This window comes from Corvus brachyrhynchos, unplaced genomic scaffold (assembly GCF_000691975.1).
Source record: "Corvus brachyrhynchos isolate BGI_N302 unplaced genomic scaffold, ASM69197v1 scaffold4, whole genome shotgun sequence".
NCBI classification, from domain to species: Eukaryota; Metazoa; Chordata; class Aves; order Passeriformes; family Corvidae; genus Corvus; species Corvus brachyrhynchos.
Window position 1 is genome coordinate 2,049,130 of NW_008237878.1, and position 19,143 is coordinate 2,068,272.

The following is a 19,143-nucleotide window of genomic DNA, read 5'->3' on the forward strand; positions in this document are numbered from 1 at the left end:
CGCCCCCCGGCTCCATCCACCGCCCTCGCCCCCGTCCCGCTCCCTGGCTCGCCCGTACCTGGTAGTACCCGAACTGCCCCTGCTGCCGCCGCCTCCTCACGCAGTAGTAGGCGACGCCGGCAACCGCAGCCAGCGCCAGCGCGAAGCACAGCGCTGACAAGGTCCCCGTGGCCACGGAGCCCGACCCCTGCGCACCGTTCACCTGTGCCGAAAACAGAGGCCCCGTCACGGCGCTGCCCCGGCACAGCGATGGCACCGCCCCTGCTGCTGCTCCCCAGGGGGACCGTAGGCAGCCCTCCCAAAATGAGCCACGCCAGAGAGCAGAGGACGAGGCCAGTTCTTGGGATGACTCTGTCACATCATCCCCATTCCCAGGCCTAATGCCAGCCCTCTTCATGCCCCAGACTCACCTGGCCAAGGTGAACGACGGGCGGTGGGATCCTCAGTGGCTGTGCAATCACATGAATGATGCCATTGAAAGCTATGATGTCCCACTCCACAATCATCGTGTCATTGATCCCCTTGGCGTCCTACAGCACAGGACACAGATGATGTCACCCGCCCAGAAAGGCTCCCCATCATTCCCTGTTTCAAAAGAGATGTGGTGAAAACTTGTGGGCTTTTTTTACCCTCTGCCACAGCTAAACCTACTGCATGCTCTGTACTGTTGCTGGCTGGGAGGTCTGAGACATGGAGATCATATCCTGACTGGGATGGGATGATGGTGCCCGTCGTGAGGTTGAAACTGAAGAGGACAACATTGCTGGATGACACGTGGAGCTTCAGTTCTTCTCCTGTCAGTGTCTGAATGAGCACCAGGGCACAGGATGAGAAATGGATGAGTTGGTCTCTCCCCTTCCCTGCTGCTGTGCAGCTCCCCAGCCAAGCCCAGACTCTCCATGGCCACAGACAGCCCCATTCATGGATAACACAGCACAGAATGACTGCACAGAGCAGAGGGGATTTGCCACCCTTAGGATTGCCAAAGCTCAGCTGGAGAAGGCTCTAAGCATCCTGACCTAAACATCTCTTCTGAGGAAACGGTTGGACTGGAGACCTCCAATCCACTGGCCCCCTCTGACCCACATTCCTCCTCCTTCCCCAGACTCTTTCATGCCAGCTTTGATGACACCTGCTCTCCTCTGGGGCTCTGATAGTTCATCTCTGCTTGCTTACCTCATTATCTGCAAAGCCAGAATTCAGAGGGACAAAGAGAGTTTTGGGAGCAGAGGCATCAGACAAATACATGAAAAAATCCAGTCCTTCTTCTGTGTCATTGGCAAAATTGAGCAACATCTGGAAGAGATGGGAGATCTTCCCCATCAACACAGTGCTGGCAGCACAATGCTGTCACCTTCCCCTGCCCAGGAACCCCCCAGCCCTGGAAAGAAATCCCTTCTGTGTTTGTAATCTCTATCTTGCACACAGACCAAACCCCAGCTCCTCCCTGTTCCAGCTGATCCCTCCCTCTGCCTTGCTGCTCCTGCAGACCCAGGAGAGCACTGCTTACGGAATAGAAGGTGGAGAAGCGGTCCTGGTCTGCGAGCACATCGGGGAGTTTCCCGCTGCACCAGTACCCATCTCCCACAAACCCATCACGGCAGCTGCAGGTCACATCTGCAAAGGAACACCAGGGTGTGATTGGCCTCACCAGAGCCACCTGCCCCAACCACCTTTTGATTTCTGGATACCCTCATGGACACGGGCATGGGGAGAGGGGGTGTGCCTGGCTGCCCTCATGCTCCAGGGCAGTTCCCTGCCTGCTGCCCTGACCCAGCACTTGTGCCCAACAGGACTGTCCCCAGGAAAAGTGCAGGCACTACTCACCCTTCTCCCGGTAGCAGAACGCATCCCAGGTCTCACTCAGGTTGCTTCGGGAGCCATAGTCCACAATGCCCACATGGCTGGACCCACAGCTGGGGTTGGGGTAGGCTGTGGGGTATCCAGCTGTGCCATTGTCCAGCCAACCCACCAAGCACAGATGGAATCCCATCTAGAAGAGGAAAATCAATGATTAGATTAAAAACAGCTCTGTCCCGGCTTTTCTGCCCCAATGAACATTCCCATTGTGCCTCATCCAACATCTGCCCAACACCTAAAGTGTTGGGCACAGTCACAAGTCCCATCCCAGTGTGACTGGCAAGACCCAACAGTCCTGTTTCATGGATGTGGATGGAGCAAACAGGGCCTGGCCAAAGGGATGAGAGGTCACCCACCCACACATCATCCCCTGGGCTGGCCCAGGCCCCAGGAGACGCAGGGCCTGTCCCAGCCCCACAAGGAGACAGAGCCACCCCTGCCCTAACCTGCTTTCCTGCTGCCAGCTGCTGGAATGTGGCCAGGGAAGCACCTTCTGCAGCACAGGCTGCCTGAGCCTGCTCGTAAGTGAAGTCGTACTTTTTTCGGGGTGACTGCAGGTGAAACACACCCATGGTCTTATCTGCAAAATACCAAAGCCCAGGAGCATTAGTACAGGGCACACTGAGCCACCTCCCTGGGCAGTCACGTGGGTCCCTGTGTGACCGTGGGCAGCACTGCCAAGGACGGTGGGATGTGGACAAGGCACAAGTGAGGGAGAGGCTTCCTCTGAGCCCCTTGCCTTCCACAAGGGAGCTGGTGCCACCAGAGGCCATCTCACATCACATGGGAGCAGATGATGGCTCGTCCTCCCCATATGACATGTAGGGGAAAGGGAAATGTGAAAACCATGCCAGGCCACAGAGATCAGTCCCTGTCCCCTTGGCCATCCCACCCTCCAGCTCTCCTGAAGGCCTTGGATGGGACCAGGCCAAAGGTGAAGAATGAGGGAATGTGGCCTCTCCATGGAACATCATCCCTGGCCCTGCAGTGCTGAGCACCCTCACCATGGAAGTGCAGGTCAGTGCAGATGGCCTCCCGATGGCACTGCCCGTTGTTTTCCAGGCACCGGTCCGTAGGGGGCACGACCTCCTCCAGGCACTGGATCCCATCACCAACGTAGCCCCGCTTGCACTCGCAGCGCCGCTCGTTCTGCAGCACAAGGGAAGGGTGGCAATTGTGTGAGTGCAAATGCAGATGCCAGCTGGGGATCCTTGGATCCCTGTGAAGATGGGGATGAGCCTTCAGAATGCCTCTACAGCCTGCTAGAACTGTGACAGAGCTGTGAAAGGCCACATGGGCCTGTCCTGCCCTCACACCCAGGCAATGTCACATTGAGTCCCTGGCATGTGCTGTTTGTTTGAGCCGAGCTTTGAGGTACGTGGCTCGTGACTCTTGTGCTACACCATGCTCCCAGTCCCATCTTCTGGCCTGTGGTGATCAACTTTGGTTCCTCTGCAAAAATGACCAGCATTGTCCTTGATGGACCATCCAGGAGCCCCCAAAACAGCCCAGGAATGACACAACTGACACAGCTTTTGCTCCTTAGACAGAGCAGCAGGGAAAAATGGCCTCAGCATAACATCCCCAGAACCATCACAGCAGCACAGCCCCTGCCTGGTGGTAAAGACCTGCAGGATGAGAGCAGCAGGGGGGGGAGCTGCCACATGGCTGTCCCAGGGCAGCCAGCTGGGCTGTTCTCCCAGGCACGAGGATGTCCCGGCCCCAGGGGCCGCGCTCACCGGGCCGGTGCTGATGCAGTGGGCGTGCTGGCTGCAGTCCCCGTTCCTGCCGTCGGCACAGCGGTCGATGGGCTCGCAGATGTAGCCGTCACCTCTGTAGCCGGGGCCGCAGGTGCAGGACACGTTCACGCCTGTCTGTGAGCACTGTGCGTGCCTGGCACAGCCCCCATTGTCCTGGCTGCACATGTCGATCACTGTGGGGGAAAGTCCTGGGTAAACTAGAGCACCCCATGAGGTGTCCTGGGGGTCAGCCTGGTTCTCCTGCCAGTCGTCACCCCAACGTGGCCAGCGGTAGATGGTCCCCTGCTGTCCTGCCCTGTTGTCCGCTTCCCCCCCGGCTTGCCACCCCTCCAGCCCAGCCCCCGTGGCTACCCCGTACCTGAGCATGTTCTCCCGTCCCCTTCGTAGTGCAGGTCGCACTCGCAGAGGTTGCCGGCGCGGCAGACGGCCTGAGCGTGGCACGGGGGGGAGCAGGTGGGTGTCACCACTGAAACCAGAACACAGGCGGCTCACAGTGACCGCAGCACTGTGGCACGGGCACCACTGCCACCACCAGCCTCTGCCCCAGGCCCCCTGCCCCACGCTCCCACCTCTCTCCCTCGCCCTGTTCTCTTCTGCAGGTGCCTTGCCCAGAGGTTTGTTACTCCATCAAATACACCTCAGACCTTCACCTCAGCCTCAAGCTCTTCTTTGAGCACCTCTGAGCTCAGGGACTTGTTAATGATTCAGTAGAACTTTCCTCCTCTGCCCCCTCCTCACCACCCCAACCCCTGTGAAATTCAACAGCATGGGCCAGATCTCAGGATGAGCCTCACAACTGAGAGCTCCTTTTTGGAGATACTTCTGAACAGCTGCTTGAACTAGCCAGCTCCTGGGAAAGCAGCCACATGGCATCGGGTCCCAGGGAAGAGCAGGTGGGTTCCAGGGAATAACTGAGCATCCCCTCACCCAGTCTGGTTTCACAGCGGTCCCCAGTCCAGCCCTCGGCACAGAAGCAGAAGCCGTCACCGTGCAGGCCTCCATTGCACACACCGTTCTCAGTGCAGTTGCACTCTGTGAGGAATGGACAAACACACCATTTATGCCTTGGTGGAAAGGCCCTGGGACAGCCACATGACAGAGGTGTGGCATTGTGGGCAGGTGTGAAGGTGGGCACAGCAGCCTGACACATCCCTTCCTGCCACCGCCAGCCCTAGCCCCCTGCCACACACGCCCTTCACAGAGGAAGAGAAGCCTCCGCACCCACAAAACCCCATCACTCCTCTCCCCTGGGAATTTTTGGAATGTGTTTCTCACTCTGAAACATTCCTTGAGACCCTGTGATGCCCAGTTTGGGATGGGAGGATGGAGGACTCTCTTTTCCTTCCCTTTTTTTTTGTCTCACGCGGGCACAAGTCCCTGATGAACATGTCCCAGGAGATGCTTTCTCTGTACAGGGTTCATCACAACTTCTGTGTCCCCCAGCTCACAGTACAGTGGAATACTTTCTCCCAAACTGGGCTCTCAGCTCTGCTTGACAAATGACTTGTGGCCTTATCAGCCATGGGCTGCAAGGGGGTCAGGCCAGCAGCTCTCCAAGCAGCCCCTGTGCCACAGCCCCTCTGTGCTGCTGCCACGCCCAGCCGGTACCTCGGCACTCCGGGCCGTATCTGCCGGGCGCACACAGCTCGCAGCCCGTCCCGATGAACTCCTGGCTGCAGTTGCAGATCCCTGAGCCGCTGATTTTGTCGTCACATGTCCCACGGTTGTTGCACGGCGCCTCCAGCCCTCCTGGGCATGCTGCAAATGGGTCACCTTAGTGAGGCTGTGGTGACAAAGGGACCCTGTGCTGGAGGGGAGCCACCTGGTGCCCCCCACAGACCCCGCACACCAGGTGCCCCTGAGCTGCTGCTCACGGGGTGCTCGGACCACAGACAGCTCAGCAGTCAAGGCAGTGAGTGCTGGGGACATCCTATGACAGGAAAACTTAGGAATGGGGGCAAGAGGGACAAATTTGTCACAGCTTCCAGCCTGGGAAGAAGCCCTGCTGTGATGTGCTGCATCTGCACTGACCCCACACTAACAGCAGACTCACCCAAGGACGTGAAAGCTGCCATGGCACAGAGGGCAGATGCCAGGGAATGGTTGAGGACTGGCAACATCTGGGGGTGAGTGACATGTCTAACAGCCACCCCCAGCAGCCCTGTGCCCAGGGCTCTTCACGGAGACAAGGTATTCTCCAAGGAAAGGGAACTCCCTGTTATAATCCCAGGATATTGCTCCCTGCACCTTCTACAGGCTGGGGCTCCCTGTCTGGGGTTTTGCCCGTCCTTGTCCAGGGAAGCACATTGATGGATGTGGATGTGCTGAAGCAGTAATGCCACCTTCCCGCAGGGGACACGGTGGCGTGGCTCTTACCCCGACACTCCCGGCCATAGTGGTTGGCACAGCACTGTGGGACCCACTGGCTGGAAACGCAGCTCCTCCTGCAGCCTCGTCTCAGAGGCCCCCTGGAAGAGAAGTGTCTCCTGAAGGGGTCCCACGGGGACTGTGGCCACACTGGCCGCAGCATGGAGTTGCGGTGGAACAGGAACGTGTTCCTCAGCAGGTGGTTTCCATAATAGTAGCAGCGCCTGGTTTCCCCCTGTGAGCAAACAGGCAAAACACAGAGTTCGCCACACTGGTCACTGACAACTCACCTGGATGTTTCCTGTGCCACTTATTCAGTTTTATGACAAGTAACAGAGGCTTCCTAACATGTGCTGGGGCTGGTGACAAAGAAGCCCCAGAGGAACCTCAGGGTCACGCCAGAAGCCTGCAGTGAGAGGTACAGCCACTGCCTCCCAAGGCTGCTCACCATGGGATCACTGATCCACTCCCAAACTGAGCTCTTTGGCAGTAAAGCACCCAAAGCCACCCCCACTGCTCCTGGAGGGACCCCTGTGCCACTGTCACCCACATAGGGCTGACCAAGCAAAGACCACTGGACCCCATATTTTTCAACCCAGCTCCTGCATGACTTGGGGCAAGGCATGGACAGTGTGACTGAGCTGAGGGCTTGCCACATGCAGGTGGGCCTTCATTTTTCTATTAAAACATGAGGGGCACGTGGGTGTTGTCATCAGTCCCCTAACAGGCCCCCCTGGTGACAAAGCTGTGAGATTTACCCGTTGAACAGAGCCAGCAGGGCAGGGTGGCTCGAAGCCACAGAGTCCGCAGTTCTCTGTAGATGCCTGTGGAGGGGAGAAAGAAACCTCACAACAACTCAATATGTGCTGCTGCCTCTCTTGGCTGCTCAGAGCTTTGCCAAGGAAGAGCAGCAAGCCCTCCCAACATCCCTCTTCCTAGGCACGGGGCTGCATGGGTGGCCCAAGATCCTCATTCACCTCATCACAAGTGCTTACCTGCAGCTCAACAAAGGTGAACTCATCACACCGAGATCCCAGATCAGGTGGCTCCAACAGTCTATCAATGCCATGAGCAATGCCCCCATTGAACTCTATGTGCCTCTGGGTGATGGTGGCATCGCCGTTCCCCACCACAATCTCCCCCTAACAGAGGAAGAAAGGAACTTGTGATTCTGGTACATCCTACATCCAGGCTGTACCACTCAAAAGTTGCCCAGTTTTGGCTGCCATGGCTTCTTAATCAGCCCAAGAACTCCAAAATCTCTGTGCACACATCCTTGACCACCCTTTCCACTTAACACTTTTCACAGCCACCTCTCCTAAGGATAGCCTCTGTCCATGCAGCATGTGCTCTGTAAAGATTGTGGCACCACGAGGTTGTGCATGTGCAGGTACCACACACCTCTGCACTTCCCTGCCAGCTGGCCACACCTTGTAGCCAGGAGAATGGGGTGTCCCAGCCTGCAATCAGCCCAACTCTGTGTTCACTCCCTGCCAGAAGCACCAGTCGCCCCGTGGCCATGCCCAGGAACACTTGCTCCATGGGAAGCCAAGCCTGGAATCACCAACACTCACCACGTGGGCTTTGCTGCAGCTGAATGAGATGGTGGAGCCGTGCATGGTCCGTATGGTTTTGACTTGGGGCACATTACCAGCAACAATCTAAGAGGGAAAAAGAAGAATGAGAAGGAGAGACTGGCAAAACTGGCAGTTCATGTTAACAGATGGTGAGGACAGGGGTCAGTGGCCAGCTTCAGAGGGGTGTGATGTGGCAGTCCCTGAAGCTGATGTGGGTGGCACAGCAGAGCTGTGCTGGGTTAGTCCTAGATTCCTGCACAGTGGGAGGCCAGTGTGAAAACACAGGCCCTGGCTCTGCTCAGCTGGACTCTCCCCTTGTTCATACCCCTGTACATAAGGGCCTGTTTGTGAGCCTCGCAGCTCCCCAGAAGCTACTGACAGAAGGTTTCAGCTCAGCCACCGGAGTGATGCTGTAGTTGCCTCAAATGCTCAAACATCTTTGTGTCTTCTCAAGACAGCTGACATGCTGTGTGTTCCATGGCAGCAAAGTATTTGGCAAGGTCACTCTGACACAGTCATAGCAGGCTTTCGAAGCTACATGCCTGTGTGCCATCACATGTACCTTTGTGTCCCTGATCATGTGTGCCTTGAGGAAGGAGGCCAGCACGTCCCGGTGCTCTCTGCGGTACAGAAACTTCTGCCGGCTCTCCGGGAGGGCGCTGAACGCGGCGTCCGTGGGCCAGAACAGCGTGAAGGGTCTGTGCACAGGGTCACCGAGCAGCGGCAGCAGCTCCGCATCCTGCCCGGGAGCACAGGGACACAAAGGGAAAGCCCCGAGCCCACACTGACCGTGCACAGGCACACAGCACCTCCCCCAGAACAGCAGGGGCAGGGGCTCACCTGCAGCAGCCTGCTGTAGATGGTGTAGCCAAAGGCCTCGGCCACGTCCGTGATGTTCTGCTGCAGAGGGAGGAAAGCAAACAACTGACACCAAGGGTTCCCCATCCAGGACCAGCAATGCACGGGAGAAACCAGACAGGCAACAACTGCAGTAGCTAAACGTAAGTTTATCTCTGTCACCATCATGCTGTTGATTTGGCCTGGAAAGGGCTGGCATTCAGTAGCCACTACTTTTCTGATTCATCCTGGATAGATACTGCTATGGCAGGAGCTGGGATGAATTCCAGCACTCCGTTGTGCTGCACAGAAAATGTGTTATATTCTGTAAAATGCAGGATGTACAAGCCCCTGTTGCTTGCTTAAGTAGTCACAGAGAGGCATTGGCAAACTCATGCTGCAACCTGCTCTGTGCTGGAAAAGGAGTCTGATGGTTGGCATGGGACATGATCCTCCTGCCTACATCCAGAACTGTTGTTCCCTAGTGATGGATAAGGCTCCTTGTGTTCCAAATATGGCTATGCCACAAATGCTGTCACCTTCACAAGCCAAATCTGTGGCCTCAGACAACCCCTAAGCAGTCAGGAACAGGGAGGAAGAGCAGCTCAGGCAGCCTTGGGCTGAGGCAGCACTGCTGGGAGAGAGATCCTGTCCCTGAGCTCAGCACAGCCCTGACGCCAGGGCACAGCTCCAGCCTTACCCGTGAGAGCTTTGAGGAGATGTTATGGCCCACCAGGTCACTGGGGATGAGGATCTTGCTGATGAAGTGAATGACCCCATTCACACCCACAATGTCACTCGTGACCACTTTGGCTTCCTCGTTGAGAGTGATGCTATTCTGCGAGAGAGGGGACCTGCTGAGGCCTGCACAGCCGCAGCACTGCCCCGGGAGTGTCTGTGGGCCCAGGCAAGTCACTTGCCACAACCACAGTGCCTTCAAATGACAGAAAAAGTGACATCCTGACAAGTGGGACGGCAAAGGGAATTACCTCATTCACTGTGATCTTTATTTTGTGGCCAGATAAAGATGTAAGGGACTCCTGGCCTTCCAGGTCACTGGAGAGCAATTTCTGGCAGCCCACCATGTGGTAGCGAAGCAGGTCCCGGAGGAGACCTCTGCTCTTCCACTCCTGAAACTACAGACAGAAAACAGGAGGGAGGTCACACTAGGACACTTTGCCTTGCACACAGGGCCCCCAGCCCCAATGAGGAAGACCTGGATTGCCTGAGTTCCCTCTGACTCATCCCTGCAGGGAAGCAAGTCCTCCCAAAACACACTGAAAGCACAAAACCATTTGAGAGCTTTGGGAAATTTCAACCAGCTTGACTAGTCAGTGATGGGGTTAGGATATTCCATTACATTGACACCAAAAAGCTGCCATTCTCTTATTCCTGATGAGGAGGAAGAGGTCTGTCACAGACGCATGGAAGCCTTGCTGTTACCAGCCCCACAGGCACCAAAGCCTCTACACATCACTGATATGGCATGGTGCATCTGAGGCCCACAAGACATCATCTCCAACAAGGGTCTCCTTACAAGAGGAGCCATGTCCACCCCTGTCCAGGTTGTCTCCTCAGTGAGATGCCTCCAAACTTCTGCTTTTACACTGATGGAGAACAGGGGATGCCTTTAACTCTCCATGGTGCAGCCCCTTCGCTTTGATTCACTGGGCAGAACAGTCCCAGAGGTGACACTGCCCTGACTGCAGCTGTCAAACACCTGACAGAGCTTGGGATGGGAGGGCACTTACCACTGTGGTGTTTCCTATGAAATCTGTCTGTGGGACGAAGACAGTGAAAGGCCCTGCCCCACTGAGTTCTTTGATGCTTTCTGCCTGTGTTAGAAGAGCATTTGTGGGAAGGGAAGCAGAAAACATTGTTCCAGTTAGCAAGACTCTTTGCAGAAAGCCCTAGGTGTGATTTACTACCCAGACACAAGGACAAAGCTGTCACCAACCTGTATCATCCTAAAGAACATGGATGCATCTGGAATCCTTCCGAGCTCCTTAAACAAAGGGAATCAGCTGGTGTTAGCAGGGTCCTTTCCACTTGCTCCTCACCAACCAGCACAGTGACTGGCTCCTTCCACTCCAGGTCAGTCTCCCACCCCAAAGAGACACCAGTTCTCCTGACATACCACAGTAATCTTCCCTCCCTCCCTCACCAGCTCTGCAAGCACAGATGACAGGGATGTTGCAGTGAGCTCTGCCTGCACCATTCACAAGTGCTGCAGGATGGAGTGGACAGAAGATGGAAGCTGGCTGATCCTGCAGCACCTGTCTCATAGGTAACTGCCCCTGTGCTCATGGGACATCTCGAGTGCTTCACAAAATCTCTGCTTTAACCTCACTGCTGCCACTGCCAGTTGTGGGATGCTGCCCAAAGGGCAGACATACCCTGGCAAGGCAAACACCCTCTCCTCACCACCTTGACTTTCTGCAAGAGCAGAGCCACAGGCAGTCCATCTCTTTTCTTGTGACTCTGCTGTGGGCACGAGCTTTTCTTTGCCACTGTCTGAAGAGGTCACCAGCTTGCCCAAGGACAGCCATTGTATGGGCAAGAGAACTGGACACAGACTGCTGCCCTTGGGTCCCAAGTCCTGGCATGGCCACAGGAGACACCTGCCCTCATCCCACCGGGCAGAAGTGAGTTGCCTTGGGAAAAAACAAGATCACTGCTATTTGTTTATGACATGAAGCAAGCAGTCCCCTGGAGGTATGGCCAACATTGCTGACAGGAGTAGAGTTCCCAGCATGGCTCCCTTTGGAGCAAAGTGACTTTGCCATGATTCTCTCCCACAGCTGGCACACCAAATACACCTATGATTTACAGAGAGTTTGCTCAAAGCACCTGTCTCCTCTCCTATACCACACATGTATCGATGTGACACCAAGATCTGCTCACCCTCTGGAGAGGGGGGAGTGGTTTGCTGCAGGACAGGGGACATGAACACAGAAGGCGCAGCACATGCCTCTCACCTGATGCACTTTGCCACGGCAGGTGAAGCCATCTCCAACACTGTGCCAGGAGCAGGAGCAGTTGCGAGTGCCAGGGCCCGTGTACTTGCAGAACCCAAAGGGACTGCAGCCTCCATTGTTCTGGCAGAGAAAGCAAAAGGCTTCTTGGAGGGGCTTCTCCAACCACCTGAACTGCTGCTTGCATGTGGGAGCTGCAAACTACATCCAGCCCAGTGAAAGGAAACCATCCCTCCCCACTGTTTAGTGCCTTACAATAAACCTCACCCAAATTCTCAAGGGCTTCCCAGCACCAAATCCTCCCATGAAATAAGACTTTCCCACCTCACTTTGGAACACAGTGATGACAAAGCCCATGATTCAGAGGGACAGTTTGACATGGCAGCGATGCCGTGAGCACAGAACCCTTTGAAGCTTTTGCGCACATCCCGCATGAAACGGACACAAAGGAAAAAGCCCACGTGCCTCCAACCCTATGTCCCTCTTTCCACCCTGAGGGAATGCTGGGTGACTGACATAATTGCAGGTGACTGCAGGAGGCAATGGAAACCAAACACACAAGGAAATCCTTCAGTGTGTGGAAAGGCAAGACCTCAGCTGCAACCAACCAGGTTAGTGCTGTTCTTGCTGTTAACTCCTGGGAGAAAGGAACACTTCCAGGCTGTGGTCTTCACCTCTGGAAGCAGCAAAATGCAGACATACCTGTTCACACAAGTTGATGGGGTTGCACTGGCTCACACCATCCCCACTGTAACCAGGCAGGCAGTTGCAGGCAACCTGGAGAGAGAACAGACCCTTGGGCTCAAACTTGGACCCACAAGGGCTGCCCTGGACCGAAGGCATGTGGTGTAGCACCCATTGCTGCCTCCATGAATAACCAAGCTTGTGTCCACAACAAATATAACCCAAGATTGCCTTCAGCCTCTGGCCAGCAAAGCCATCTGCTCTCATGGAAACGGCAATGTTTTCATGCTCTTGCCAGGCAACTTCTCTACATGGAAGGGAGTAAGCACAAAGCAGGGCTCTGCAATGAACAGGACTGTCTCTAAGAGGATTACACAGCTGTGACAACTTCCAGAATAATGTTGTCCTGATGGCCACCCTACACACTTACCTTCTTTGGGCCTGTTTTGATGCACTCTGCATTGGTGTGGCAGCCCCCATTGCTTTCGAGACAGAGATCAATTTCTGCAGCAAAACAATAAGGCCAAGTTATTGCTGAGGACTGCTCAAGGCAGCTGGGAACTGGTGATCCAAAGAGGTATTGGGAAAGCAACGGGGAGAATTTTTCCAGCTTGGGGAACATTTTCCTGGGAAATTGTCTTTTGATAGCAAAGGAATAATGTGCAACTGCAAATTTACTCCTGACACATGTGGGTCTCTGAGCTGTGATAAATCTGCCCACAGAAAATTCCAAGCCTGTCTGGGTGTGCTTTAAAGAATATGAGAGGACTGGATTCTCCCTAGCTCCATCTTCACCTCAGAGCACCACTGTGGGAGACTGCCCTCACCCTCTGTCTCTGGGCCTCTCCATGACATGCATAAGAGCAAGAAACCTTGCAGGGATCTTTTGGTTTGAGACCAAAACACTGGTGTTTTAGTCTGAAACTCCCCTTAGTATTGATGCTGCCTCTCTGTCACCCCCAAAACACATCCTGAGCACTCACCCATGCAGAGTGTCCCATCACCAGCGTAGCCTTCCTTGCAAACACAGGTTCTCTCTCCTGGGGACACTTTGGTGCACACAGCGTGCACGGAGCAGCCACCGTGGTCAATAGTGCAGGGATCTATTTCTGTGACCACAAACAAGAAGAGCAGAATCAGCTCAGAGCACCTAGGAATGATCAACTGTGCCAGAATGATCATCTATCTTAAAAAAATCACAACATCTTGTTAAAATCCCTTTGTTTCCCGATGAAACTTTTGGTTCTTTAAGGGCTTGGGGCCTCATCCAGACCTGAGAGAGGCCAGTTCAAGTAAATAAGCTGCTAAGCTGCTTTTTTTCCTCCGTATTCACCTTCCAAGAAGGGCAATACTGAAAATAAATTGGAATGTCTACCAGTGTTTTGACTGTTACAATTTTATTGCTTGTTTTTCCCTCGTCTGTTTGCTTTTGACATAGACAAGGCTTGTAATGTAGCTCTGGTGCAGTATCCTGAAATCCCACCTCATTTTGGCTCTACTGCTGCACTATTACCTGGCTTTGGCATGGCCAGCAAATAGAAGAATCACAAAGTTCTAGGGAATTGAAATTCTCATATTCCAAGGATTCATGGCCAAAACTGTAACAACTTTGCCACCAATACTGTGATATTAGAATGAGTACAACCCATTCATGTGCATCAGGCAATAAGAACTGCCCTCCTACACTTGCCTGCCTTTTTATCCCTCTCTTGCAGGCTTTAGCAACACCAAGAGCATCCTGTGTGAAGTTCTGGACTGGAAAACATCTCTACTAAGGCATGGCAGAGTTCACGGTGGATGTCTGAGAGCAAAAGGATTTGAGTGATCTTTGCTTTGGCAACTTCCTGCCATTTATTTCTCCTTGTCTTTGCTGGACATACCTGTGCAATGGGTCCCATTCCCTGTGTATCCAGCAGAGCAGAAGCAGGTAGGGAGGGAATCTGTGGAACTGTTGAGGCAGCTGAAACAAGACAGGCATAAACAATCACTGAACAACATCTCCTGATTTGCTTGGCTGGTGGGAAGCACTGTACAAATCTGGCGTATGCAAGAGACCACAATGACCACAGGAGGCACATTCCAGGTATTCCTTCACAGCTCCAAACACTCCTGGTGTCCAGCCCAGGCCTCCCACAGTGCACCCTCACCACACCCACGAGCTTCTGCAAGGTACAAGGGGGATGGCAGGGTCCTGGTTCCTAAAACAGGAGACCGGATAATGGATGGAGAAGGGAGCACAAGGGAGTCATTCCAGCCCTGTTTCATTCCTTGGCAGGGGCAGAAAGGGCTTGTAAATGGCTGGTTGATTTGTTACATGAATAAGGCCAGGTTTGGACTACCTTGGAATCTCTGCTTTCTCCATCCACACATGCTGAAGAAACTCGGAATGGATTTATGCTCGGACAGACAAAATCCTTGGGGAGACTACACATGGCACAGCTCCAAAGAGAGTTCCCAGAAAGGAACTGACAATTATGTATCTTTAATGAGTAGGCACCTTCTCCCAGCCCTCTGCCAAGCCCTAAGCCAGAATCACCTCTGTGTGAAACACACACAAACACACATGGATGACTCTGCACTTACTTGGCCATTTGATGGCAAGTGTTATTGCATAAGTCAATCTTGATTCCTGCAAGAGAAAACACAAATATAACCTGGAATTTTCAACTGGGGCCATTTCTGCCATCTAGAGAAAAGGAGTCTGCAAACCAGGAGTGATGCTAACACTCTTGTCCTATGTGGCAGCAGGAAAATCTCATGGGATTTATGTTTTGGCACTTTGCCAAAAGTGAATTGGAGTGAATTTGATGTTCTCTGTCTGAGTAATGGTTCAATTTGATTTTATCTGTGATTTTATCTCCGCACTGGTAGGAATGAAACAAAGACTGTTAATGACTTGTTAATCCAGACATACAGAGCCATTTGGCTTTGGCCCTTTAGAAGCAAAAGATGAACTGCTTTCATGCTTGACATTTACACTAGAAAGGACAGCTCTGCTTGATTTCTATTTCTAAATTCACAATAAAATCAATCTTGTGTGCAAACCTTTAAAACCCCAAGGTATTTAGAAGCTCAGGTTTCTCCTCACCCAAATGCTAATCAAAATCCCAAATCCATCTTCAATGTGTTACTTTGACACACAATGACAGATGTATTGAACACTGCAGACCACAGCCTGAGCTCACCTGAGTGAATGGATCTGTGAGCAGAAAAAGCAGCTCAGCAAACACACTGGGGCCTTTTGAAAATTCAAATCAAGCCCTGCCACATTCTTAGGCAAGCAACAGGAGTCATGGTCAACCCAATGTGGCTGGAAGCTCCCATCCCTCTCACAGAGCAAGGGGCTGTTTTTGAGGTGCCTCTAATCTCAGCAGAGGTAGAAGCAGTGATAGGCTTTTCCTGATTTACCAAAATTACTTGAGGGCTCGTGCTGTTGGGGAAGTCCCAGCAAATGCAGCTTGTGTGCAGGAATGAGTGAGCAAAGCCTGAAAAGGTTTTGGGGGAATGCAGAGTACATGTGACCCTGTGGTCAGAGCAGACAGAGCTCTCTGGCAGCTCAAGAGGATCACTCAGATTACACCAGAGGCCCCTTCACACTCACGTACTTTCTTGGCAGGTAGGGCCCGTCCAGCCCGGGAAGCACTCGCAGCTCCCGTCCCCTCGCAGTCCATCGTTACAAATGCCGTTGTCACAGGCACATTCTGCAGGGGAGATACAGACACCACTGCCAAACCAGCCAGGTCTCAGCAGAGTCTTGCTGCCATTTCACTGGCTGCTCTTTTCCTAATCCAACACATCAAACTGTCATCAAGAAAATGTCACAAGAGTATCAAAAGAAAATGTCACAGGAGTATCAGGTCTTGATCCCTCACTGCCAGGCCAGAAGGCCCAGGAACAGACCACCTGCCTCTACTTGCTGTAGTTTGGGTGGCAGCAGGATGGGCAGCATATGCTTGGTTTGAGGATGCAAAATGGGGCCACTCCTCTGGCTGCCCACAAGTGCTCACTCCTGCTGTCTCTCTCTCAGAGATCTGGGAGCCATTTGCCTGTCCCAGAGTCTTGGGACATTTCTGCCCTCCCACCACTCCTCCTGAGAGCTGAGATGTGGCCACTTTTCTGCCCTTGCACGCAGTTTGGTAGAGCCAAGCTGCCATAGCCATCAGTGTCACCTGATTTGCAGTCGGCTCCATATCGTCCCACTTCACACATCTCACAGGCAGTGCCATGGAAACCCTCCAGGCATCGGCACTCCCCACTGCCCTGGATGCCATCCTGGCATTCCCCGTTCCCGGAGCACCACTGGCCTGGCTTCCCGGGGCACATCTCGCACATGTGGCCGTAGTAGCCGGGGCAGCAGACGGACCTCTGGAAAACCAACAAGAACAAGCTGGGGTGAGCCATCCTGTGCAGCACAGACAAGGTACAGCTTTGTTGTGGGAGCTGCTCGATACCTCTCTCTATGTGATAGCCATAATTTCTGACAACACGTGGAAGGAACAGGCAGGATGGCGTGAACACCCTGAAATGGGGTGCTCTGTTGCCCAGAGCTTCATGTAAAGGTCTGCACTGCCCTTGAGAAACACTGGACCTTTGGTGAGTAACTCAAATGTTCAGTCCTGAGCCTCTCCAGCCTATGTCCTGCCTGTGTCCTCAGTATATCTCTCTGCTGGGCAGAGAGAGGCTCCACCAGGAGGTGATTTAGTTCCAAAGCCTGATTTAACTGCTCTCACTTCTTTCAGCGTCTAGCCACAGAGGGAGGAAATCATGATGGGAGCAAGTTGGACAGTACAGATGATGAGAAACAGTATCTAATGAAGTGCTGCAAAAGTGCCAAATAAAGCACAAGTGCTGACTGAAACTCTCTATGTGAGTACAGCAAGTCTAATTCCCTCTCTCCCTTTTCAATTTCCCATTCCCACTAAACTTTCCAAGTGATGCTGCAACACCTGTAAGACCTCAAATTCACACAAGTCTTTCTTTTACCATTTTCTCTTTAAGCGTTTTCTTCCAGCAACCCATTTTCACAAAACTGGTAGAGGCCATAACACACACGACATGAGGTGTGAGACCTTGTGCTCCTCCCTTTGGTTGGGCTCCAATGAGTCATCAGTTATTCAGGAAGGCACATGCACAAGCAGAATACCATCATTCATGCCTCATTTCCTTAGGAAACCAGACTGCAAACATTCAACTCCTTCTCTTCCTCTGCAGGACAAAACCCAGAGCAACAATACCAAAGCAGCAGATCCCAATCCATCACTGTGCAGACATTTCTGCAGATTTTGGTTTTGTTCCAGTGCCCTCCACCTCCAGGATGGAGAGCGATTCCCAGACGAGCCCAGCCTCAGCTACGCAAAGGCACAAATGCAGCCAGGACTTCAGCACAGCTTGCACTTCCATGGCTGTGTTTCTGACACCCATCTTGCTTTTGCCAAAATGAATCTGAGGCAAATGCTTTTCTCACCAGAGAAACTTTTGCACAGGTGAAATGGCAGCCAAGTATTCTTGTACCCGCAGAGCGCAAATCACAGTGAGCCATATTTCTACTCCCAGGAGGTTCCTGAGGATATAATTGGCATAGACACAAACAGGAGATATTACAATATTTAGACAAACAAAGTACATTTTGGTGCATATAGCAGTGTTCTTGCTTTGTATCTGACAGGAATAGCCCTAAAAATGGGAACTATCCAGAGCTGAGACCAATGAGGCATCTCTGGATGCGAGGTCACCACACAGAGTCTATTTGTTACCTGCCAAACCCATGGTACACATTAGTCTGAATACTGAGAGAAAAAGAATTAGGAACTTTTGGGCATAGGGTAAAGCAGCGAGGCCTAAGAAGCCAGATGTAGCTGCTAGGCAATTTACAGGCAGCATGGAAATGAAGTGCTTAGTTATTTTCCTCTCTGGAAATGTTTGTCACTCACTAACATACAAGCCATAGGCACAACCAGCCCATCTGTGTGAATAAATCAATGGTCCAAGCAGGGAAATTGCTACAGGCATCCCTAAACTGGCTTTCCTTGATGATAATGTCAAGAGTAAAAAATAAATTAAAATAAGACATCTCTTCTTCCCTGTTAAGTGGGGAAAGTAAAGGGCTCCTGAAATTCAGGCAAAGCCTGGAGCCAGCTCTGGATGGAGCTTTGTGATTCATGTCCATGTTTTTCCTGTGTAACCCTTCCTTGGTTTCTGCTTTTTCTTGCAAACCTTGGCAATGGCTGAGCCACAGAGGACTCAAGGGCACATTTTTTCAGGTATCAAGGTGACACCTATAGAGCAATGAAAGGACCTCAAATCATTATCTGCAACCAGTCTGTGAGCTGTCACATGAATCCAAGACTCACCACAAGAACTGATCCAGAAGGACACTTGATCCCCTTCTCACACTTGCCGCACCTTGACTAGGGCACAGAGAACAGGACAAGTCACAAGAGTGCCCTCTACTCACATCACACCAAGACACCAATCTTGAATTACAAATGCTGCTCTACAGGCTGCTGGCTGGGACAAAGACAAAGATGTTTTTATCTCTGTGGCTTAAAACACCAAAAGAAGAGATCAAATGCTACACCTTTCCTGAGTCTCAGGGATTTTTGTAGCCCTGGCATTCCTTCAAACAAGGCTGCAAATACTTTTTTTCCTGATCTGTAGCAGGCAGACTTACCTCAGTCTGACCTTGCAATCTTCAGGTTTAAGTGGCTCGATTGCCATGAGCTACCAGGTAAGTGCAAGCTGGACTTTAGCCATGACTCCCAGGGAGATCAGACAGCATTTTCTAGGGGAGCTTGTGGTCATGGAATGCAGGAATTGGGCTGGATTTTCCTTCCACAGCTGAGTATCTGGGAGTCCCTGCACTAGCCAGCCCCATGGCTGGCACTGTGAGAGAGGCTCAGCAAGGGAACTGAATATGATCTGCACAAGAGCTGCATTAGATGTACAGAATCTCCAGGTAGGAGGTGCCAAATCTTCACGATGCCCCATTTCATGAGGTTCATCTGGGGTTACACCACAAGCTACTGCCTCATCCATGAGGAAAGCCAAGGTAGGTTGGCTGTTATCCATCAGCTTGGTTCCGCA

At 52.8% G+C, this 19,143-nt stretch overlaps 1 protein-coding gene across 1 annotated transcript in view; it reads right to left on the minus strand.

The window, feature by feature from the left end:
• STAB1 (stabilin 1) overlaps positions 1-19,143 on the minus strand; it is a 53,323-nt gene that overhangs the window by 549 nt on the left and 33,631 nt on the right. The window contains exons 37-68 of the mRNA XM_017732292.1: positions 18,411-18,467; positions 17,525-17,620; positions 16,230-16,425; positions 15,666-15,761; positions 14,644-14,689; positions 13,941-14,020; positions 13,044-13,169; positions 12,491-12,564; positions 12,079-12,153; positions 11,380-11,499; positions 10,359-10,406; positions 10,153-10,236; positions 9,391-9,537; positions 9,102-9,239; positions 8,405-8,464; positions 8,127-8,303; positions 7,562-7,648; positions 6,983-7,129; positions 6,746-6,811; positions 5,997-6,222; positions 5,229-5,378; positions 4,548-4,652; positions 3,979-4,086; positions 3,600-3,793; positions 2,865-3,009; positions 2,307-2,440; positions 1,828-1,993; positions 1,511-1,617; positions 1,177-1,296; positions 652-804; positions 411-530; positions 4-202 (exon numbers count right to left, since the gene is read on the minus strand). Of these exons, the coding sequence (XP_017587781.1) occupies positions 4-202; positions 411-530; positions 652-804; positions 1,177-1,296; positions 1,511-1,617; positions 1,828-1,993; positions 2,307-2,440; positions 2,865-3,009; positions 3,600-3,793; positions 3,979-4,086; positions 4,548-4,652; positions 5,229-5,378; positions 5,997-6,222; positions 6,746-6,811; positions 6,983-7,129; positions 7,562-7,648; positions 8,127-8,303; positions 8,405-8,464; positions 9,102-9,239; positions 9,391-9,537; positions 10,153-10,236; positions 10,359-10,406; positions 11,380-11,499; positions 12,079-12,153; positions 12,491-12,564; positions 13,044-13,169; positions 13,941-14,020; positions 14,644-14,689; positions 15,666-15,761; positions 16,230-16,425; positions 17,525-17,620; positions 18,411-18,467 (3,847 nt within the window). The remainder of the gene's footprint in view (positions 1-3; positions 203-410; positions 531-651; positions 805-1,176; positions 1,297-1,510; positions 1,618-1,827; positions 1,994-2,306; positions 2,441-2,864; positions 3,010-3,599; positions 3,794-3,978; positions 4,087-4,547; positions 4,653-5,228; positions 5,379-5,996; positions 6,223-6,745; positions 6,812-6,982; positions 7,130-7,561; positions 7,649-8,126; positions 8,304-8,404; positions 8,465-9,101; positions 9,240-9,390; positions 9,538-10,152; positions 10,237-10,358; positions 10,407-11,379; positions 11,500-12,078; positions 12,154-12,490; positions 12,565-13,043; positions 13,170-13,940; positions 14,021-14,643; positions 14,690-15,665; positions 15,762-16,229; positions 16,426-17,524; positions 17,621-18,410; positions 18,468-19,143) is intronic.